The sequence below is a fragment of the Zingiber officinale genome, chromosome 4A (assembly GCF_018446385.1).
Source record: "Zingiber officinale cultivar Zhangliang chromosome 4A, Zo_v1.1, whole genome shotgun sequence".
Taxonomy (NCBI): Eukaryota; Viridiplantae; Streptophyta; class Magnoliopsida; order Zingiberales; family Zingiberaceae; genus Zingiber; species Zingiber officinale.
Genome location: NC_055992.1, coordinates 144,581,276 through 144,606,302, shown reverse-complemented (window position 1 = coordinate 144,606,302; position 25,027 = coordinate 144,581,276). Strand labels below are relative to the sequence as shown.

The following is a 25,027-nucleotide window of genomic DNA, read 5'->3' as shown; positions in this document are numbered from 1 at the left end:
GTTATATGATATCTTTCCATACATCCTACAGCTATGCAGGCATAAAAATTACAAGTGGCAACCAAGTCTGCCATATTAAAATATCTAGATCACCGCTACACAAACAAGTAACAATCAATAATGCATTGTACAAAAAACTAAAAAATCAGCAATAAAAATAAAGCTTCATGATTGTTTGCTCTGGTGGTAAGTGAGCTAACTCCAAAGGTCCTTCCACCAAAGTGCAGGAGTTTGAATCTATATAACAGCATTGTTAGAATGGGTTTATCCTTGTTGCTCACAGTCAAAGAATAGTCTCACATGCAGTCTAGTGTAGGGACGCCTTGTGATCAAGACTAGAAAAAAAATTAGTGGAAAGGAACTACCTGTGCACTGATGTTGATCAAATAGCGAAGCAGTAATAGTGAATCAAAGGCAGTCTCAAACATCACTCTTGCGACTTGTGATGTAGCCTGGATCAATAGGACAGAATTGACATTGTAGATGGATTTTGAATCAACTGTCTTAATGGTACTATGCAGGTCCAAATAGGTCAGGAACTTCTCTATGGTATCTAAAACCCCAGCCCAGTTGGTTGCTCTTGAACATAATGAATTCAGAGAGATCAACATATCAACTGCAAATTTCCTCTGACTTCTGTGAGCTGTTTGTTGACTTGTCCAAGTAGCATCAATTCCAATTTGTTGTATAAGAGGTGTCATTGAAGAAGAATATCCATATTCTATAATCTTTAATAGCTGAGAAAGTATATCTTCTGATGAGGTGACGGGATTGACAACAGATTCATAGTATAATGCACTAGCAGCTCCGCCTAATTGATGGCTTATGTAGCTCATGCATCTAAGCATTTCAAGTAGTAGTTCAGAATCAATATCTTTGTCTTGTGTCCAAGAACTTCGTCGATTGTGAAATTCATCAGAAAACCCTGAAACATGATAATCAGAACTGATTAATTATTAAGTAAACCATGACAAAATTTCAAACAATCCAAGAAACAGAAATTACCAAACACCATGTAACCAACCATATATAAGCTGTTCAATTCCCTCCAAAGATCGGAATAAAGAAATTGAGTTTTTCCTGATCAAACCAACTACATCCATTGAAGCATCAACAAAGACAGCATATGGTGCACTGTATTGACACCAGTGGTGTAAAAATTGCGTGCAAAAGGACTTCCAGAAATGAACTGTTGCAACTGTGTTGTTAGCAGTTCCCTAATGTCAAAAAAAGAAACAGATCGCACACTTGGTCAGGAAAGCCATGCAGTAGAACCTTTTGTGCAAAAAAATTAGGCCCTACCTCCCCTTCCATTATTGCAAAAATCTCCTTTTTCAACCCATCCAATGTAAGAGAATGGAACTCATATTCAGATATGTATTTCTTGTGCTCTAGTAAAGTGGCACGCAGAGCAGAAGTATGATAAATGCCAGGTTGCAGCAATCTTCGCAAAAAAATTGATGAAACAAAATTAGCATCTTGATCCTGAAAATGAAAGTAAGCTCTTATGATTTCACAAGAATTAATCTGAAAGAAAATAAATGAAATGAAGACTTCAAGATGAGTGCCAAAGAAACATAGGAAATCCTGCCTCGAGTATCTAGCAATAAGATGGAATTGTTTATGAATGTTTCAAAATCATCACTATAAGCAGATACAAAAAAAAAAAAAAAAAACAGTTACAATTGGCATTGTTGTAGACCATATTGAATTTTTTTGGGGACAAGGTTTGAAGTTTGGGACCGCTTTCCTTAATTGGATTGGTTCCATTTTGGTGTTGGAGTGTTGACAGAGTCAGCATAGATCAATGGTGCTGAACTGATGCAACAGTGGAGAAAGCAGAATAGGAAGAAGTGGGAGAAGTGTACTAGTGTTGTCCTGTCATGTGATTTTAATTTCTATGCGGCTACATAATCCAAAACAGTTGTTTCCCAATCTCTCATGATCATCTATCTCAATTTACCAAGCTGTGATGTTGTTAAACAAGTACATATCAGATAGAACAACAACAACAAAGTATTATCCTATTAGGTAGGGTCGGCTATATGCAGAGCTGGCCTGGGATGGTCAAGATGGGGCCAGCAGGCCCAGCACACGACCCCACCTCCGACGGGGCCTGCTTTTTTTTTAATTTTTTAATTTCTTTTAAGATGCTAACAAAAAGTGTTCATTGAAAAAAATAATAAATTAAAAAAGTGAGGCCCACTTTTTTTTGTAATTTTTATATATTTTTTAAAGTAAATGTACAACAATGTCCGTGTAAAAATAAAAAATAAAAAATAAAAAAGATCTAATTATAAATTCTAAAACATTGTGGATTTCTTTTTTGCAAAAGTATCCAAAAAAAACATGCACGGAGCAGTTGCCTTTTCTTCCTTCGGTCTTTTCCTATTTCTATCTCCCTAATCCTAAAATCCCTAAACATTAATTTAATTTATGTGTTCTGTTAATGAAATTATTTTTATAGCATTGATTTTATTATTTTTTATATAAATACAAAAGGCCTATATTTTTTTTTTGCACCAGACCCTTCATATATGAATACTTCTACGTGGGCCCTATCTTCTACTATATCATCATTTATATTTAAATAAATTTGATCTTGTTTTATTGTTGCAAACCAAGTTTTTTTTTTATCTTCCTTGTTTGATATGCAAATTGGTCATAGTTTCACATGCTTAAATTGAGCATTTATATCATCTTAAACATGTCTCCCGAAGTTTCCCTTAATAGAAGCAACTCGACTTTCTCTCTAATATTTTCATTTCTTATTTGTCCATCCTTGTATGTCCGTATATCCACCTTAACATCCTCATCTCCACAACTTTCATCTTCTACTCATGTACTCGAGTCATAGTCCAACATTTAGCTCCATATAACATAACAAGTCTAACCTTTGTTTTGTAAAACTTTCTTTTAGGTCTTAGAGATACTTTACGATCATGAATAACATCTAACACTCTCCTCCATTTCAACCATCCCTCTTATATTCTATGTAAAAGATCTCTCAATCCCTCCCTCCTTTTGCAAAAATAATCCTAAATACTTAAAACTCTCGTCATCTCATATCTTAACAATTGTCTCATTATGTCTAAATTTCATATATTCTAACTACTAAGCCTAAAATCTTTCACTTTTAGTGTACGTTTGGTTCAAGTTATCATGTATAATCTCGGTTATGTGATTACCAGGTAATCACATTACCAAGGTTATGGGGAATAAAACATAACCAAATGTTGTTTGGTTTAATTTATGTAATGCAGCAAAAACTTGTTTGCTTGAAGGTTTTAATGAATAACCTAGTTTAATATTTTACTATATTACCCTCAGTTACAAAACCAGCTATACATAATAATAATAATAATAATAATAATATTATTATTATTACTATTATTATTTAAACTCTACTATATTTGACTGTATTTTCACGTTTTTCTTTATTTTTATATATTTTTAAATTTTATTTTTTTTGATGTTTTTTTTATTTTTCCCATTTTTTTATTTTTTAAAGTTTTTTTACTTTTTTATTTTTTAGGGTTTTTTAATTTTTTATGTTTTTTTACATTTTTTCTATTTTTTTGTTTTTAACATTTTTAATTATTTTTTAGTTTTTTTATGTTTTTCTATTTTTTATTTTTTATGTTTTTTATATTTTTTAAATATTTTTTTATTTTTTTAAGTTTTTTTACAATTTTTTATTTTTTTATGGTTTTTTTATTCTTTTCCTTTTTTATTTTTAAATTTTATTTTTTTTATTTTTTCTTTACGTTTTTCTTTTTTGTCACATTTTTCTCTTATTCAAGGGTATTTTGGGTAAAAAATTCGTTAATCCCAAAATCAAGAAAAACCTCAGTTTTCTGAGGTTTTTCGATTCCTGGTTGCATGCCGCTTTTACTGACGTGTCGGGCATGGAACATTACTCAGGAATCATCGATTACCTAAACCAAACAGGATTTTTGTTGATAACTTTGGATGGATAACCAAGGTTATCAAGAATAACCCCCAACCAAACGCACCCTTAGCGTTTTCCGCCAAGATTCGAGTTTAGCATTTACTCATTCACGTATCTCATCTACCAAAACAATATCATATGCAAACAACATGCATTGTGATACCATATCTTGGATGTGTCCAATGAGCTTATAAGGTGGAAGAAAAAATAAATAAATAAATTCAAGCGATTGTGGATGTTTGCAACAAGATTGTAACAAAAGACGTACAACATGTCACTGATAAGAAATGACTATCAAAATAACAATTACTTGTGACTTTGTACAACATCTTCGTTGCTTACAAAACAATTGAAAATAGACCATCTTTCCATGCTATGACAAGCCAAATGATTCAAGCAATGTGACTAAACACCATGGACTCAACTGCAACATTCAAGCATTGTGACAAACAATTCTCCAAAGTGGTCAAGTTTGTGTGAATTGTTGGGAGAAGATTGTTAACTTCTAAATAGAGTATCAAAATACATTGTGTTATACTATAAGGATATAAAATTTAATGGAGGAATATGAAAATTTGTAAATGTAAGTTGCAATTGTATTGTTAGTGACACAAATAAAACCAAAAGTATGGAATATAGAATCAAAATGCAATTTTTTATTATGTAGTAGGGATATGAAATTCTAGGGATGAATATAAAAATTATGTACATATTGTAATATGTAACATGGTTAGAACACATCTCACACCACAAGCATGCCACTGTGTGATGACATCTAAATAGGGGCAGCAAAAATTGACACAACCTATTCATACGACACAATCCTACCCACAATCTTGTGGTCTAGATTTGACCCATTTCTTAGAAACAAGTTGAGTCAAGTCAGATCATAAACAAGTCAATCTATCTATGACCCTTTTATAAATACATTGATATTTGATTATTTATATTAGTAGTAATCTATATAAGTTAAAACAATATTATCAAATAAATATGTTATAAATATATAATATAATATATACATTATAACATATAATCATATGCATTATATTAGGGTTTTATATAATTAAAAATAATTAGTATGGTTTTTCATGTAAAATTTATTTGAGATTAATAGGTTGTGTGAGTTATAGATTTTGACTATATATACTAAATGAATTGAGTTTGGATTAAATGGATTGCAGTCCAATGAGACACAACCCGTTTATGACTCACCGCATGAATTGCAATAAAATATGAGAACTATGTACATATAGCAACTAAGTTGTAACACTGGTGGTGGCACATGTCATAATCACAAGGATGCTAATGGAATAGGACCGTAAGAGTAATTTAACATAATGGATACAATTTACCTAAACAACATGAGCATGTAATACAAACTACTGCCTAAAGTCACGGTCACTCAGATTCATCATTCCACCCTCTCATGTCCATATCAGCATGACATAGGAAAAAACAAGTTTGATGAGTGAGACTCATATTCTTTGTAATCAAGCAGAGTATATAATAAAAAATATTACTAATATGCACGTGTTGTGTCATCATACTGTTCTGAATTTGGACCCTTTCATGACGAAGCCCCCCTCGTTTTCACATTTTTTGAAAAAAAAAAAAAATTAACGTGCTGATCCATACCTTTATTGTGTCAAATACATGTAATCAAGTCTAAGAAAATAGAAGTAATTTTATTCTCAAGTTGTAAAAGTTGGATTAGTATTTAGATGTTAGACATCAACCCATAATCACAATAACCAATTGCACTAGAAGAGCCCTAATAACTACGTTATATCCTCAGATTTAGGTCAAGTATGCATCAGAGACAAATGCTTCTTCTATAATCAACAAATATTAAATATACTTGAAATTAAAACGCTTAATGAATATTTGGAGAGTGAAAATTGTATCAATCATCGAATGAATAAATAGACTAGGTATACTAGAATTGATAAAAATAAATAATAATAATAATAATAATAAAGTATTTTACTCCCTCTTAAATAAAATAGCATTGTATTTTAGGCCAAAATGGACTTATATTTTCAGACCTGTTTTTATTTTAAATAGGATTATCAATTTACATCATTAACTAAAGCTAATACGGTATCTATGTGAAAGAATATGCATGTATCAGAAAGATTTTTGCAACCTAGTACTAAATGAAAGAGGCATATTAATCCCGAGATCGCAGGTCTTGATGTAGAAGGATTGAGTACCTTCATTGAAGAAAGAACAGAATGATCAGTCCATAGCAAATCATCTAAAGCATGTTCAGAACTCTGAAATAGCTGCTCAGCAACAAAGTCTTCTTGCAAACCATACACAGATGTATCTTCCCTGAAACCAAATATAGTTCTGATGAGAACACAATATTGTGTAACAAGTACAAATGATTGTATTATTTGCTACAAAATCAGGACCCAAAGTAAAGAACCAATGATAAAAGCAACAGCAACCAACATCAAGAAAACAATTATCAATTTCATCACGAACTCATTCCTGAAGCAGTCAAATATGACACAGCACCACAAGTCTGGGAGACAGAAGATATTTAAATTTGTCTATTATAATAGGCATGTACAATTCCACATGTAAGAAAGCCATACGCTGTATGTGGCAATGCAGATACAAGAACTTTATCCGTATAGCAAGCACTAAAAGAATTGCTTTTTGCCAGTCCAACTTGCTATACACTATGTGTGCATGTATATATCAAGTGACAAGTAATATGTTATAACACTAAACACTGCATGCCAGTTTGACCATACTAACAATTCAGAATACAAAAACAAATTAAACACTCATTAGACTTTTTAATTTACTTTTATCTAGGGATATACACCATACTGCCTATATCCACATTGAAAACAATGTTTACTGCGGAGCGCCTGAATTCACACAATCCGTCTTCCTGTCTCTGGTTGAATCAGTAACTACTACTCACATGGGCATTAGGAACTGGCAATTCAAGACCTAGGCTTAAGTGAAATGGTAGGCATGAACATAAAACATTACTTAAAAAAAAAAAGGCAGCCCGGTGCACAAAGCTCCCGCCATGCGGGGTCACGGGGAAGGATCCATTGTACGCAGTCTTATCCTGCTTTTTGCAAGAGGTTGTTTCCAGAATTCGAACCCGTGACCTTTTGGTCATATGGCAACAACTTTACCGTTGCGCCAAGGCTCCCCTTCCACAAAAAACAATACTGTGAAACGAAAAATAGAAACTTTGAAAATTTGCCATATACAAGATTCATTTAATGTACAATAATCACAAGGTCAATAATAGAAGAGAAGAATTATTCTTACGTTTCAAAATCATACTGAGAGAGATCATATAGCATTGACCCATCTCCTTTCAATATCCAGAGCTTACCACCACAAAACTTCAAGTCAATTAGTTTCCCCTGGAAAGAATGCAGAAATTGCCATGGATACAGATAAATTAAATTGTCAATCAGATTAATAAAGCAAGTGGCAAAAAATAAAAAGGCATCTCCAGGACAAAAAAAGTAGCCAATAAGAGAAAGTATCTAGTATAATAAATAAAATCATAGAATACCACAAAACTAACAATAACCAAATACATGCAATCCAGCATAAATTCAAAGGTGACATGCTTGAATCAAATGGAAGCAAAGAAAGTAAAACAGTCATAACAAGATTAACAAAAGCTCACATCAACTAAAGAAGAATAGTACTGAAAACCAAAGAATAACAAGATGCCATAATTAAAACTCAAATCCATCTGCAACTAAGGGAGAACTACCATCAGCTACATTCCTTCTCATTATATGATTCATCAGTTGAAGTGCATCAATCATTTACATGGAGACATGCTAGTGATATCGCAGTACTTGATGAGCATTTATAAATTAATCCGCTAAAAACAATTTACAATAGTAAAAAGAGAAACAGAAGATATCAAGAAACAAGTCTTGATAACAAAATTAGCAAACAGCCACATCAGATTAATAATGGATTCATCATTAATCAATATAACTAATTCAAAATACATTATACAAGTTATGAAAAAAATAATGGAAAATAAAATGAATGGGTTCAAGCAAGGTTCAAAATTTTGAACTGTATCAAACTTTTAATTTATGACGGGAACAATACAATATCAGTACCATATCATACCGCATTGATACAACTTTAGTATGTTTTAAATATAAAATATATTAATTAAAAATATTTGTATTGATATGTGATTGTATTAGATTCTTACTATTAGAGCAAAAGGTGATAACGCTCACCCCAAGTGGCCAGTACGAGAGACATTTTGCCTAGCACAGCTCGTACTTTTTGCCCTAGCACAGCGGCTCTTTGCATGGAGGAGGTCAGGCACACAAGATGCTTACTATTAGTTATATTTGAGATGTTGAATGTTGAATTCAAGTTTTGATATTATCTTGTAAAATGTTTAATACTTATTGAGTAAAAGTTAATTTAGGGTTAACCAAAGTACACCAAATAAACATGATCAAGTACGTTTAAACAAAATTTAATTTGAACTTATTTTGATCAGTTTAAAATTAAACCAAATTTTTATATATATAATAATTTAATTTATTAGTAGTAGCATATTTTATAAGGTTAGAAATCATATCATATTTAATTTTTTTCCTAATAATCTATTTACTCCATCCTAAAGATGTTTTTTTATCCGTTAACCTTGTAGATAGATGATGGGAAAAAAATTAACACATGCAGGGAAAAAACTTATCCATCTTTAAAGAGGTTAAGAATTTTTGTAGATAGATGATGGGAAAAAAATTAACACATGCAGGGAAAAAATTATCCATCTTTAAAGAGGTTAAGAATTTTTTTTTTTCTCACTGTTTATCCTAATAGGTGGATGAAAGAGGGAAAAAATAATGAAGAAGGAGAAAAAAAATAACTAATGCAAGAGGAAAAAAATTAAAGGGAAAGAAATTGAAATCAAATTTCTAAAAAATAAATAAAGAAATGGAAATAGGGGAAGAAGAAAGAAAAAAAAAACAGTCATTCACATCCGCAGCCACAACCATACTTGGCCTCCTCAACCTAGGTTGCTACAAGGCTACCACTGCGGCCAAGGTCGCAGCGAGTTCACAACTGCCTTCGCAACGTCGCAGCTCCGAACCTATGTCGATCAGTGGGTAGAAAGGTAAATTTCACCCGTGTTGACCACATAGCTCAGCAGTTTATTCATTAGATTCAAGTAAAATTAAGCAAATTATTTTTTTTCTTATCTTTTAGATTATAAATGGTCTACTTTGTTCAATTTATTTTCCAAATTACAAGTACATTCTGATGAACTCATTTGCAAAGATTCTAGATGCATTTTACAAGAGATCTAGGCCGAAGGAAGCTCAACAAAGGCAAGAAGAAAGAGTTGAGAGGATCAAGAAACTTTGGAAGTTATTGTCGAAGTCCTTGGAACTTGCCAAGCTATCATTGCAATCTTTTGAAGCAAAGCATGGAGGTTTCAGTCGTCCAAGATTCAACTCCTTTCTCGTCCTCATGGGAAAGTATTTATAAATTTAAGGCAGCATAACTTGGCAACATCTCATCTATTGCCAGAGGCTCAATGTCAATTATCCACGTCCTACAATAGCTATTGTATTGCAACTCAACAACTTACAATAGCATTAATGACCCTAGTTTAATGCTTATTGGAAACATTTCTAAATTTATGTCGTATCTTGATATTGATGGATATTAATGTGATATTTTGTGCTTGTTTCAGTTGTGTCCTTCACCTTATGTTTCTCAAAAACACTCAAAAATCAATACAAAATATGATATTTCCCTCTCTTAATTGAGTATTTTATACTAATCCCATTTTTGTCTCAGTTTTTTGCCATCATCTTAAAGATAGGTTTTAAGAACCACTATACAAGCAAATACTTGGAATTCTTTATCTTTCTACTTGTGTTGTTCGCCTCTATTTCCCACACCAGCTTCTAATTCGACTTTTCAACTTTAATTTCCTAATTATTTCTTTCTCAAGGTGGCACCAAGTCTTCAGCTTGCTTTTCAGCTTTTGCAAACACACAAAACCAATGTTCCTAGCCTTTGTAGTGCTCTATTTCTTTACTCAATCGTTGCTTCGTCTGCTACAAGTTGTAGTTGTAACTCTTATGTTTGGCAAAGGGAGTTTCAGAAAACCTTTGTGATTAGCAAGGCTTTGCTTGATGAGGTAGTTGTATTCTATCCCTGATGAGAATCAATTATCCACCCTTGGTGAAGGATATTATTGCTTATTTACCCTTCCTAAGGATTGTCTCATTGGGATCTAGATATTCACTGTGATCAGTTTGGGTCTTAAAATTATATGTCAAGAAAAACTTCCGCTTGAGTACTCTCAAAATGCTTAGGCCCTCTTATGTGGAGGGCATCCACAGGAGCACAAGGGAGAGATTTGATTTAGAGGAGCTCTCCCACATTTACACTAAGGATAACACCGAGGAGAGAAATCCAAATCCCTCACCATGGAGCCTTTTTTTCCAAACTCAGTACTACAGAGGTTAAAACAGATGCTATTTCCAATTATGTCCTCATCTTTTTTCCTCATTCATGCTACAAAAAACCAACAAACAAAATATGGATCTAGCTCAGAAAGTAGTCGTGCTCCCACATGTGTTGTCAGGATGTAGAGGACACGACCAACAGATTTGGCAGTGACCCTGCCAACAGGGTTGGCGACGACATAGACCAAGGGAAGGATGCAATTGACAAGGCTAGCAAAAATAGGAAGTGAGGAGAAGCAGACCAAGCATCCAAATGACACGACTAGTATGAATTAAGTTTAGGTTTAAAGACTTTTACTTGAAGGTAATGAAACCAAGTTTAAAATTTTAATCCATGTTAGAGCTTCGGTACCATTTTATGACGAGCCAATATGGTGTCAGTATTTTTTTCCATTTTAAATAAACATATTTCCCTTTTCAAAAAATAAATTGAAAACACTGATTAAAAGTTACACAAATAATTAGAATAAGTTTAGTAAAACACATGACATGTCATCTTCCTAACACCAAAACAATGTCATGTACTTGATGAAAGCATCAGTTCTTGTACCATCCATATCAATCCCATAGTTTTTTGATGCCATGCCCATCAGCATGTCTAGATTCACCATCGGGAGTTAGCGTTGAATTGGAACCATTAGAACCGAAATTGGTACCACTAGAATCAAATCTAATGCAGGAACAAAATAAGCATACACATATATCCCAAATTCTAATATGATTCACCATATGACAAGAATGTTGAGAGTTTTATAAATCACAATCAGAATTATTCTAAGCTAACCTCTTCAGCATATCACCATATATCAGTTTATACAATTCTCCAGTTCTGATTCTTGTTCTCCACCACACAACTGCAACAGTCGATGACCATCGTTCCCACCCTCAAACCCCGCCTCTCCTACCTCCAACCAACACTTCCACTTTCAATGTCTTTCTTACCCGATCCACAATCTGCCTTCGATTTTTCCTAATCCTTCAATGCTCAAATCCTCCACATCGCTGATCACCATATCTAGTAGTCGCCGCTTGTTGCTCCAACTAGATACCATTTGACCATCTCCCCCTCCTCTTTCACTCCACCCCCCATTGATCAAAGGAATTAGATTTGATTTCTTCTGTCGAGCATCCATGCCAACAGCAACCATGTGTTGGCTGAGACCACACATGTCAACTGAGTCCATTTGTATCAGCCAAGACCACACGTGATAACCAAGGGAATAAGCACGTGGCACGGGTGGCCCTTCTGCCAACATATTTAGTGTGTCGTCCTATATTCTGTGGTGACACTTTAAATAATGATTGAAACATTCAATTACTTCATCACAGATACAAAATACATTACTAAAATCATCTTTCCTCGTTATTCTTGAATGCATATACAATCAGATTGAATTTTAATAAATATCACATATCCTAACTCATTTAATTAGATGTAAATAGTTATATCCAAGATATGAGAATAGGTACAAGTAGAAAAGTAGATGCCCATGATAAGAGATGGGGACATAAACTGAAACACAAAATTAATTCATCAAAGATGCAACATGCATTATCCAAAACATCTTTCCTCATTATTCTCTAATGCATATAAAGATCAAGTTGAGTTTCAATATCGCAGGTGCCAACACCATTTTATCAAATGTGAGTATTCATATTCATGATTTAGGATAGGTATACACAGAATAATAGATCCACATGATGAGTAAGTGATAAAAAACCAATATTAATTATCCTATTTGTACAAAAAAGGATAGTGCAAATTCCAGCAACAAGTTATCCAATGCAACCTTAGTAGAAACTTATATAAAGGGTTGAATCTATTGTTCGAGATAGTATTGGTCATGATCATTAAATAAACTTTCATTATTACCTCCACCTCTTCCCTTTCATCCATGGTTCATCAGGACGTGTTTTTATACTATTTCCATTGGCATGACAACCTCACTACAACAACCACCCTGCTAGCACCCTACACTGACGCCATAGATCGCATTAGTGAATTTCCTCCTCAAGAAGTTCCCTCATCTCTCTATTTCAGGCAAGGAACGAAATTTCAAGTTGAACTAGATTTTCAGTGCTCAAACAACTCAAAATGTATCAAAGGTGTAAGTATCAGCATCAAAGATGTTGGAGGAAGAAGTTAGATGCTACCTAAGTTTCATCTACAAAATCCGGGGAAACCCGAATGCCCTTGCCATAAAAGTCATGTGGTTGTTATTATGCCACAAAGCCCTTGTTGTGAATCCCTCGTGGTGGAATCCCTTGCCATTGAACCTTGCCTGATTTTGAGACGTCAATGCCACTAGATCTCGCGCCAAAGCCTTCTCTACCTCATGAAAGCCTCTTATAAGCCTTTAGAGCGTCATCGTCATCACGAAGCATCGCTCACATTGCTAGAAGAGTTGCAAAAGTTTCATCAAAGCCTTTGATGCATCTTATTCACATGGAAGCCTCTATCATATCACCAAAACTTGCGTAAGACTTGTGTGCATTGTTGTCGTTGCAGAAGGGTCATCGCTCGTGTTGTTCACCATCCCACGACATCATCGAGGGATTTTGTTATTCTGATGGTATTTTGTGTGCTAACAAAATGTTTCGCTGTGTCAATTCACAAGGAATGATCTTTAATACCTTGGTTTTAGGTATACCATGTGTCTCCTCCGGCAAGGCCAGTCCACTAACATCCATTTTGTCGCATCAATAAATGATCCCCACAATACACCTTGCATTGCAACCACAAAGCAACTAGAGAAGAGTCAATTACAATATTAACACCCTCCAATAACTCAATCTCCAAGTTTGTCACAATGTCACCCCCCCCCCTTTTCCTTCTCAATCCACCATCATTTTCCACACATCTAGTCCTATAACCGCCACTATTGGTCATATCCATCAATGTTCAAACTAATTAAATACCACATCCTCACTGCATAAATCTAGCTAAGCTACCACAAAGGCATCGAGCTCTAATTGGCTTCCATCCACTACTAAAAGCCAAATTCATTGCCTCCTGAATACTTAATCCTCTCTTCCAAAATATGACTGATTTCAATGGAATTTGGCGGGATAGGAAAAATAAATACTTGAATTCAATATAATTCAGCCAGATGAATTAGGTGGAATAGCTATTCCAATTAAAATTAGAGAGAAAACAGTGAACTTTAAAATATGCTTTTCTCGTTAAATTAATTGTAGCTTTTAATCTTTTGTGCTTCATATCTCATTTGCTAGGTGTGATCTCTGAAAATTAAACTTAATAATACAAACATATAAAGGACAAAATTTACATTGGAATGACAAAATAAACACTGTAGATAATCTAAAAGAATGTGTTATGTTATGTAGATTGGATATGCAATAAGTTGAATTTGTATGAGGAAAGAGTCTTCTGCAACCAAAATACTCAACCCATTGTATTATAATGCAACTATAATATTTGGAAACACCCAAGGGATAATACCAACTACTAAGAGGCCTCCTAATTAACAATTAACCAATCATAAGCCTTGAAAAGGTTCAGAATATTTTCCTCAATACAATATTGCAAGTAGAAACAAGTTAGAGAAAATCACAAAATATATTAAAACCAATTACGTTGGAGTTGAAGACCCTAGCTCTAATTGTGATTTAAATCCTAATGTATTCTCTCATTGTTAGTTAACATGGTAGATTTCTCATTAATTTGAACTGCAAAATGAAAATAAGTCTACATGTCACCATAGAATAATGAACAACTTATTACACAATGGCATGAATGACCTGAGATGAGAATGAGACTCAGTAAACATATAGATCATATTCATCAAATTGACATCAAATGCAGAAGTGCAAACTATAATAAACTAAATCGACATCAAAAGCAACACCAGCCAACATAATTAGAATTATATTGCATATATACCTCCTCTAAACGAATGCTCTGTATAGATGGTTTGGATGAGACTTGAACATTATCTTCAGCATCAAAACCAAAATGGTAAACAACAATCACCTCAATATCCGATACCTTCGCAATTTTACAGTATGTCAGTAGCAATAAGAATTAAATTTGAAAAGAAACTAATAAGTTGTACTAAGAAGAAAATACAGATGAATGTTATGACATGATAGCAAGATATGCAGATAAGTAACAATAGAATAAACATTGTGCAAACTAACAAGTCGTGCAAGTTATACCTCTCAGCAGAAACTCACGTATCTAGAGTGCATAAGAAAAGGTTGTCAAGATAATAACAACAAGGAAGTGATACATATGTTAGTAAGTGGAAATGAACACAGTTACAAAGGAATAACAATTTTAGTAACACAATCAATCATATATGACTGGCACACACTATTGGTATAAATTTTCACATACTTGGTCGATAGATGAATGGTTCAGTTGCTCCAAGAATGAATTTGCATTTGTCTATATATGAAATTGAGTCGCATTGGTATAAAATCTTAAAGATGAAAATTAAACAACACAGGAAAATAAAAATATATAGTGGAAAACTTCAACCTTCCAAGACAACAAACAGTAGATCAAGCAATGCAACTAAACCAATTTATGATCATTCCGCGAGAGAAAATCACATGATAGAGATCAATTTTTCAAAAAGATAATTGAATGAATAAAAATTGAATTTTATTATATTCTTATCCACTTAAGAATGAATAATGTATTAATTGTCAGAAATAAATTACATAGGTGTACCAATGTGATAATGTTTTTAATATGATTCAAAGTGGAAAAGACTCATAATTTATAAATCATACTTTTCCATTAACCAGCAACAAAATTATGGTATATCTTAACTAAATTATACAGAACTATCACATTATTAAGCCCATCCATGTCCAAATATTGTGAATAGCGTACAAAATAGAAATGGCTACTTTCAGGCCTTCAATAATTCAAAATATTTCAATTATTAAATATTGAGAACTATTAGCATATCTATCAGCATGACAAAATCACTTGTAGAAGCTTCAAATGCTTTTGCAAAATGTAGTCCAGTTTCTAAAAGGAGCAGCTTAAGAGATTAACATAGAATCAGGATTTGTTATGAGAGTTCCAAAAAGGTTGCAATTTTTTGTGAAGGTAAATTTCTCATTTCTGTGCCACTGAACTTCCTAGCTCATCAAGATTTAGTATTTGAAGCTCACATTGATAGAAACTAATTATGCATGAACTTTATCAGTCACAAATTAAGAAGGATGACTTCACAATGTAAGATTGTTCAAAATCAAGAAAAGTGTTCATGAGCCAAACCAGTGGCACCAACAGAAAACATGCAATTTGAATAAATTGTTGAATAACATACCAAAAATTGCCCATGCAAAACTGCCAAAGAAATAATGTTTGCATCATAATCAACTTCGCTGACCCATAACCTGGTTGGTTTACTTCCTGCTTATTACCAAAAAAGGAACTGTTGAGAAATGATCCTGATTGTAACCTAAAAAGTTGTTAAAAACATATACTACAATGCTTGAGCAATCAAGTTGAACTTGCTACTTAACTAGATGAAAGGCTTAAATAGACTAGTCAAAAATGTGAAATGTCTAGAGTGACCAATAAGACATATATAAGATGTGAAAGCAAACTTACATTGCATTAACAGTAGTAAACTACATAGGTAAGGAGATAACCCAGCAATGAATTCTCTTAGAAATCAAGGTTTACAATCTCTTTATAATCTACATGGGTAAGGAGCAACACAGAAATAAACTTTCTATAAACAAGGTTTAAAACTTGATTGTTTCAAAGGTTGACAGAAATAAGATGGTTTTGATACCATGCCGGAGTGCCAATAATGGTGCCCGTAGATGAAAGTGGTGGGATGAAAAAGTTGCAGAAGAAGAAAAGCAAAAGACGAGAACACAAGCTGGTAATGTTTAAAGTTCCATTTTATGCTAGAGTTTTAGTATCCTACTGGAATGGAAGGTTTTCGGCACTGTTTTATGTTGACACTCGAGGTGAGTTGGCATAGCTCAAATGATGTCAAGAAAAATTTAGATGCCAAGAGATTTTAAATGGTTTTACTCTTTTAATATTCTTTCTCATAATTTATTTGCTAATAAAAATAAGACTGCATCAATTATAGAGTCAAATGATCTAAACTTTATCATACTACATTACCAGCTGATGGATTAGCATGAGATGAATTTAGAATACCCACTACTTGAATTCATCTTGTCAGTGCTGATGGATGCCAAGGCATGCTGAGTGGTAGGTACAACATGATACTCATCGGCATATTCAGCACAAGCAACACAGCAACACAAAAAACTGATCATGTCAATATTAAAATGCTATGAATACAAAATTGCAATGCCAATATTGTATAATGGCGAAGATTTATAAAGTGGAATTATTTTTCTTCAACTTTTAAGTACCTAAACATATCAATTACTGATGACAACAAAACGTATTTGGTTACCTTCAAGCTCATGTGAGAATGTGTTGTAACCGGCAAGCTTGGTGTGACTAGCAAGATCCCACATGCGCAAGAAACCATCAGCATGAAGCACAAATGACAGCTTTCTTTCACACACTTCACATATAGCCATATCTTGCACAGCAGCAACAGCCTTTCCTCTACCAATGGAGTAAATTTTCATTAGTAATGACAAACACATGAGAAATACTGTGTTTAACAAACCCAATCATAATAACAACATCAAAAGCTATCCTTCATGTAACCAAGAAAAGAATAAAACAAAACTTTCAAACAAATAACCCATCGCAAAGACAAGAAAAACAAATCAACTGATACAATTAACTATGAGATTCCACTTATTAAATGGCATGTTGTAACTGGAAAAAAAATCATAATTTCACACATTGCACGCACAAGAAAAATAACTTTCATATGGAGAAAAGAAAAATAAAATATGTACCAACTTAAACCAAATGTATGCCTTCCAGCGATAGACAAAGACATATCAATCTTCATAGAACATAGAAATGATTGCCAACCAAATTGTTATAACAGGCAATATCTCATCACATAATAAGTTCCTAGATCATTTTGCACCAATAGATGGATACTCAGATATGAACAGCTGCCTACCAAGTAATAGGATAGCACATAGTTCGGAAAGTAATGCTGTCTACAATTGCAATTGCAGTCATCTCATTCAAATAACAGCATTGACAGACAAACTCTTAGACAACTTGATACCCACTCAAAAATAGAGTTATTAGGAAAACAGCCTGTGTTCTAAAACTAGCCTAGGCGCTCAGCGGCCGACAACTGCACCAGAAAGGTGCTAGGCAGCCAGCCTAGGTGGCGCTGGGTGGCGTTGGACGGCCCTGGGGGTAGCGGAAATTTGGATTTTTTTTCATTTAAAGCCCTAAATCCTATCTGATTCAGGCTCTCGCCTCCTCCACCTCTAGCCACCTCCGAAAGACTCTACTCAACGATCAGTAAATTTTTCAATTTATGCAATAACCTTTTTTTTCCTTCTACGATGCCAAAAGCGTCACGGGATGCGTCCGCCGCCGTTGGACACGTCGTCGAAAGCTTTCGATGCTTTCGGCAGCGGAGGACGCTTCTGGGAATGCGTCCGGCGAGAGCGGATGCATCCCGCGAGCGTTCAGAGCTAACGATGTTTTTTTTAATTTATTTATTATTTATTTAATTAAACAACTCCTCACTTAAATAGGGTAATTTCAATAGGTTTTTATACACCCTAATTAAATTATTCCAATAAACTATATAAAAATATATTTAAAATTAAAATCTTTTTATAAATTTTATTACTTTATTTATATTCCAATAATATTATATTTAAAATTTAAAAATTCTAATAAATATTATTAATAGTCAACCCCACCTAGTGGGATAAGGCTTGATTGTTGTTGTAATAAATATTATTAACTAATTTATATTTTGATATTTTATATTTAAAATTAAAAAATTCTAATAAATCTTATTAATCCATATAAATCATATTTATATTCAAAATTTTATATTTAAAATTTAAAAAAAAACTCTAATAAATTTTATTAATTTATATAAATCACATTTATATTCTGATAATACATTTTTTTACTGATTTATATTAATGTTTGTTTACTGATTTATATCCTAAATTTATTCTTAAATCACCTTTTAGGTTATCACAATTACAATGGCAAACAATCCATCTTCGACAACATCCGTCACTCAACCTGAATCCGGAATTCTTAAGAGAAAATCAAATGACATTGGATGGGAGTATGAGATGTTGATTGATCCTAAGAACCTCGACAAAATTAAATGCAAGCTGTGTGAATAAACGATGTCTGGGGAGTGTAAAAATCAAGGAGCACATAGGAAATATACCTGGAAATGCATCTAGTTATCAAAAGCATTTATCCTTGGAAATATATCTAGTTGTCGAAAAGCATCTTAAGAAGATAAAAATAAGTGCAAACAAGTTATTTTAGAAGGGAGGAATAGAAAGAAGAACAAAATAATGCAAGAACAAAGTTGTAGAATAGAGATAACTATTTCTCTAAACAAAGAAGGTCATGAAATTGAAGGGATAGATGGAATTAAAAACCTCTTCCACTTAGCCCCATGGATAGATATGCATCGGTAATTGCTCCAGAAAATGTAGGTTTGGAGTAAAGTGTTTCACCAAAAAAATATAAATGAAGCTCTTTTCAAAGAGAGAACTCAACAAGTTCAACAATATGTTGGGAAATGGATTTATGAAAATGAAATCCTATTCAATAATGTTGATAGTGATAGCTTCGAGCAATTAATGGAAGCAGTGGGTCAATTTGGATCAGAATTCAAACCTCCAACTCAATATCAGCTTAGGAAACCACTATTGAAATCCGAAGTTGAAAGAACAAAGTAACTGCTAAAGAAACATAAAGAAGAATGGGCAAAGAATGGGTGCTCGATCATGATAGGTGCATGGAGTGATAGAAAAAGAAGCATCTTAAATCTGTATGTTAATTGCAAACAGATACTACATTTTTAGAGTCTAAGAAGTCTTCAGACGAGGCACATACAGCTGAACTTATTTTTTAGTATATTGATAAGTGTGTTGAACAAGTAGGAGCTTAGAATATTGTTCAAATTGTGACAGACAATGTCACCAACAATATGGCTGCAACTAAATTGATGGGAGAAAAGTGACCTGGAATCTTTTGGAGTTTATGTGCAACTCACTGTTAATCTCATGCTTGAAAGTATTGGCAAGCTTCCACAATATAAAAAAGGTTATTGAGCAAGTCAAATCTTTTACCATTTTTATTTATGCTCACCGTAAAACTATCATTGATAAGAAGTTCCAAAAAGAAAGACGTCCGGCCAAGAGTTACCAGGTTTGCATCAAATTTTCTCACCTTACAAAGTTTAATTAAAAAAAAATCTAGTTTAAAGGTTATGTTTACAAGTGATACGTGGGAGAAATGTAAATGATCAAAAACAAACAAAGGGAAATTGGCTTACTCTATTGTGATGAGCATGAGTTTTTGGATTGATGTGATACTTTGTTTGAAAATATTTGTTCTTTGATAAGAGTTCTTCAATTGGTAGATAGAGATAGAAAGTCATCCATGGGGTTTCTATATGGGAAGCTTCTTCAAGCTAAAGAAGATATCAAGGTGGCCTTGAACAATGTGGAATCAAATTATTAGCCTATCATAGTGATTATTGAATAAAAATAAAGGATAGACTTGATACATGATTGCATTCCACTGCATTTTTGTTGAATCCCTATTTTTTCTATAAAGATAGTTTTATTGCTCTTTAGAAGGAGGTCGCAATAGGGATTTTTGAATGCATGGCAATTTTGTATGTCAACAAAGAATTTGCAAAATATGTAGACAAGACTGGGTTATTTGTAAAAACATTGGCCGCAAAAGCATGTGAAAAAAATGATGATACATTTGATCCATGTGCATGGTGGAGTACATATGGTGCTCACACACCCAACTTACTAAAAGTGACATTGAGGACACTTTCATTAACTACAAATTCATCTGAGTGTGAAAGAAATTGGAGTGCATTCAAAGGAATAAGCTTTAAATTTGAGTCTTTAATTAAAGTAAAATATTAATTTCATGTTCCTGTCAAGATTCATATAAAGAAGAGAAATAGGTTGGATGTCAACCGATTGAATAATTTAGTATTTATCCAATTTAATGCTATATTGTTGAATAAGAAAGGAATGTCGATGTGCTTCTTACAAAAGATGCTTCAAATGCAAAGGTTGGATTATGGATGGTGGGGAAGATAATGAAAGTTGAACTAGGTTCCGGGCTCACATGGCAAATGGTTGATGAAGCGAGTGGAGCAGATGAAAATCTACAACCCGAAGAAGCTCTAGAGTGAGAGAACTTCACGAGGATGATTTTGCATCCGAAGAAGAGAATGATCATAATAATGATATTGAGTTTGTGTCCGATGAAGAACAAGTTGTTGAAAGTTATGGAGAAGAAGTAGAATAAATATATGATATTTGGTTGTGTAATTTTAAACTTATTTGAAATTTGATATTATTGTGTTGGAGTATGTGATTTATTATGTAATTTATGTTGATACCGTGAAATCCTCCTAGCGGTGCCTAGTCCCCGCCTAGGCGCTAGGCCCTGGTCTGACGTATAGCAAATTTTAGAACCTTAAACAGGATAGTATGTGATACAGAATATAAGCATAAAAGAGACACCAAAGCAACAGGAATGCTTAGGCTTGGAATGAAGAAATGACTAGATCCCCTCATGTGATTTCGCATTTAGCTAATAGGGGCATGGCCTACCACAGAGGTACCAGTTAGCACAAGGCAAATTTGGCAACAATCACAACAACAACAACAACCAAGCTTTTTCCCACTAGGTGGGGTCGGCTGTATGAATCATTTTACGCCATTGAGCTCTATCTCCTATTATATCATCATCTATATTTAAATAAATTTTATCTTGTTTTATTGTTGCTAACCAAGTCTTTTTTGGTCTTCCTCTTCCTCGTTTGATATGCATGTTTATCATAATTTCACATCGCCTAACTGGAACATTTATTGGTCGTCTAAGTGCATGTCCGTATCATCTTAAACGTGTCTCTCGGAGTTTTGGAGAAAATCATATAAATGCATCCCCTTCACTACCACAACACAAGACTCAGCCCCAAGACCAATGAAATGTATATGTATATTCTTTCTAATCAGATCTACAGCACTGTATACAGTGAGTGGTTTTCAACTGAGGATTGAATTATCCCAAGAATTACTATGGCATGATCAGTGAGATACCAATGATGCTCCTAGAGAGAGTGAGAAGATCAGGCACTTGCCTGAAACCCCTGTTTTTTTCCGATGGTTTTCTCAGTAATGGATCTCATCCATAATTTCGCTGAGTTGGATAATCACAGCACGATGTTCTTCCTGGTATCAGCACTGTAGAAATCACTGGCATGAGATGGTTCGCCATCATAAAGTCACCCACAACACAGTGGAAAATTAGTTTTCAAAATTTAACTGTTCACCTCAGGTATTTGATGGCCCTAATCAAAGTGATAGGAATCTGTCACATAAAATTGTTGATAATCTGGGGCAAGCTAGAATATGTTATAAAGTTGCCAGTTCACATGATTTACAAGATGTCCTGTATTCTGGGGAAAAGGGCCAAAAGGAATTCACTTAGCACCAGAATAGACTCCTTTACAAAACTACTCAAAAAAAACAATATGTTCAGGAGCCAAAGAAACAAGCAAGGTTTAAAGTATCAAGTTGCGTCCCTGGAACAACCAATATATTCATTCGGTGGAAGACTGAGACATGGGACAAGGTTTTCACTTGTCGTCTGTGCCAGAATCAGTTGTGGAGGTCACAAGGAGAGGAGAAGATTGTTGGTTATCAGTATATAAGTATATATCAGTATTTATTTAAATAGAGTATATATATATACATATATATATATTATGACAGTATGTATGAGTGTGTGTATATAATTATATTTTTTATATACAACAACAACCAAGCCTTATCTCACTAGGTGGTGTCCACAATTATATTTTTTATATATAGTTATAAATATCCTTCTGCTCAAAGGTTAAAAGACTAGCACAACTAGACATTTTAAACCTTGGAAACAAGTAAAATCAACGCACAATATACCAAACTGGCAAACCATATAGATCATAAAAGACACAATGAACAACTATATCTTCCATTGGTTCATTACATAACATAGATTAGTACCTTGACACGAAATTCCACAATCGACCAATTCCCACATCATCACGAAGCTCAAACACAAAACCTGTTATCACAAGTAGAATGACAGTTTTCAAGTAATAAAAGATCCAATATGCAACACCGTACTCTTCAAAATCACATGCCAAAGAGCAGTAAAGAAAGCAAAAATAAATTGAAACATTTGGTGAAGTAATCAAACTTGTCTACAAAAGCTACTTAAATTGAACAAATAAGAGAACCTGGTGCATCAGGATCCAGTATCCCGAATTGGAAACATCGAACAACACCATCTTGATACCCAGTTGCTAAGCATGCTGATGTTACTGCCATTGCTGTGACTTGTGCAGGACTCACAACATTGAACTCCCTATAGTCACTCTGAGGGAAGTTTGAACCAGAAATATAAGGAAATGACTTTCTCAAATTGAGAAGATAAGCAACACCAGATACTGTCAGTCCATAGAGTGAGTATGAATTCTCTGAGCCAGAGCCACTTCTTATCTGAGTCATAGTAGATGGCATCATAAAATAAAAAATACAATTGACATGTTCCATTTGGATAAAAATTGAACTAACCACATTCTTGCACAGGTAAGTAGATGGACAGAGTGCATCCTGAAATACAAGACGCAATCCAGTTTGAGGAAAACCATTGCATGAAATGACTTCAATAACCTCAAGGGTATTGGGAGAATCCTTGTGAAACCTCCTGGATTAATATACAAAAATATATTTCAAACCCCAAATAAATGAATATTCGTATGCAAAACCATCTATGTTAGTCAGGTCAACAATCATTGTGCCAGACATCATCAGTTATGCCATGATTTACCATGAACCCATTTTTCAACGTGGTGATCAATTATTCGATCACCCTGTCACAGACTAAACCAATCACCATGGTCAACTAGAATTAGTATGCAAAACCATCTATGTTAGGCAGGTCAACAATCATTGTAACAACATCATTGAAAGGGAAAAAGACAAAATGGGTGAAATCCAGCAGAAATCAGACAATCATATTAACATAACACAATGTTTTCTTATTTGCAAACTGATTGGTTTCATGTAAACAATTGTAAAAAAGTAAAATTTATATATATAAATAAATAAAATACATGTAAACATTGCATCATGTTATCATCATACTATTACTAACAGGAAAAGCTAGTGAAATATGATGACCATTGCAATTTTATTATTGTCCAAAATGGTTACACTAGGCAGTGTTTTGAAACCTAGGTTCCTTCCTTTATTCTGACTGTTGGTTTTCTTGAACCGCTTACAACAATCTGTATAGTTACCTGTGTGACTCTAGTATGTCTGTGACAAGAGAATGGCTATATCTAACACGTGAGTGTGATGACTACAAGCTGTCTATGAAGAATAATTCTTTACTCAACCTACTCGCAGATAGGAAAATCTAGATGGTGCAGCTAAAAAAAAGGTTATGGAACGTCCAACTTTCTAGTTAACACCTGAAAATCTAATGTCAGCAAGATAACATTTTTCTTTTTGATAGGCACTGAGCACACTTAAACCAAAATAAGCAAATCTTGATGATGTACAAAATACCTACACCAGTTTAAAGAGTAAAGCAAAAGCAAATAACAACTGGTTTTATACTTGTAAATCTAAACTACCATTTTCTAGCGAGTCCCTTGACGGAGTGGCAGGTAAAGGGTATAACTAGTAGGAACAAAATAAGAGTTATATCAATTAGGGAGGAAAAAATATATTAAATCACGAAAGATAACAGGGCGGACACAGTTGAGTGATGGGAAGGAAATGAAGTAACCAGATAAGATAGGTCTTGGTTTCGCCCTCTTCTACCGCGTGGCATCCTGCGGCGTCCCTGGGAGTTAAGGCGGCGCCACTGACCGATTGAGATGGAACTTGAGGGGCCAACGCAGAAGAGGCAGAAGAAGGGACCGCGAGTTCGATCCACTGCACTTTGTCACTACCGAGCACCGGGACTTCGACACCGGCAAGAGATCGGGCAGCAGCCGCCATGGCCGGCGCCAAGGAGCAGGAGTAGAGAGGGTTTTGAAAAAGGGAGTTCGGAGAACGCGAATGTAGCGGAAAAGGAGACGCGGCTTGATTCTGTCCTGGCAACTCATTAACGCGACTCGTATTGACGATCGGATTAATTGAACCGGGTCTGCTTCGATAAATGCCCAACAAACAGTACGAAAATTCCGGGCCGAGACCGCTCTTTTCTAATCTCGCCGAGCAAACCAAGCCCCGTGTTGTGACTGAACCGTAATCGAACCAAACCGCACATCAAATAGCATAACATACCGGCTTTGCTCGAATCCTACCGTTAAGTCCCAAGTGAGATTTATTTAGGGTAAAACTCAATCGATATTGGGATCAT

The 25,027-nt window shown here is 34.1% G+C and overlaps 1 protein-coding gene across 1 annotated transcript in view; it reads right to left on the bottom strand.

The window, feature by feature from the left end:
* LOC121971563 (nuclear pore complex protein NUP160-like) overlaps positions 1-24,766 on the bottom strand; it is a 39,233-nt gene extending 14,467 nt beyond the window's left edge. Inside the window, exons 1-12 of the mRNA XM_042522886.1 lie at positions 24,449-24,766; positions 23,227-23,359; positions 22,890-23,151; positions 22,654-22,714; positions 16,896-17,053; positions 15,777-15,862; positions 14,372-14,476; positions 7,259-7,356; positions 6,169-6,289; positions 1,303-1,485; positions 1,025-1,217; positions 366-925 (exon numbers count right to left, since the gene is read on the bottom strand). Coding sequence (XP_042378820.1) covers positions 366-925; positions 1,025-1,217; positions 1,303-1,485; positions 6,169-6,289; positions 7,259-7,356; positions 14,372-14,476; positions 15,777-15,862; positions 16,896-17,053; positions 22,654-22,714; positions 22,890-23,151; positions 23,227-23,359; positions 24,449-24,663 — 2,175 coding nt within the window. The 5' untranslated portion in view covers positions 24,664-24,766. The remainder of the gene's footprint in view (positions 1-365; positions 926-1,024; positions 1,218-1,302; positions 1,486-6,168; positions 6,290-7,258; positions 7,357-14,371; positions 14,477-15,776; positions 15,863-16,895; positions 17,054-22,653; positions 22,715-22,889; positions 23,152-23,226; positions 23,360-24,448) is intronic.
* Positions 24,767-25,027: the final 261 nt, after the last annotated feature.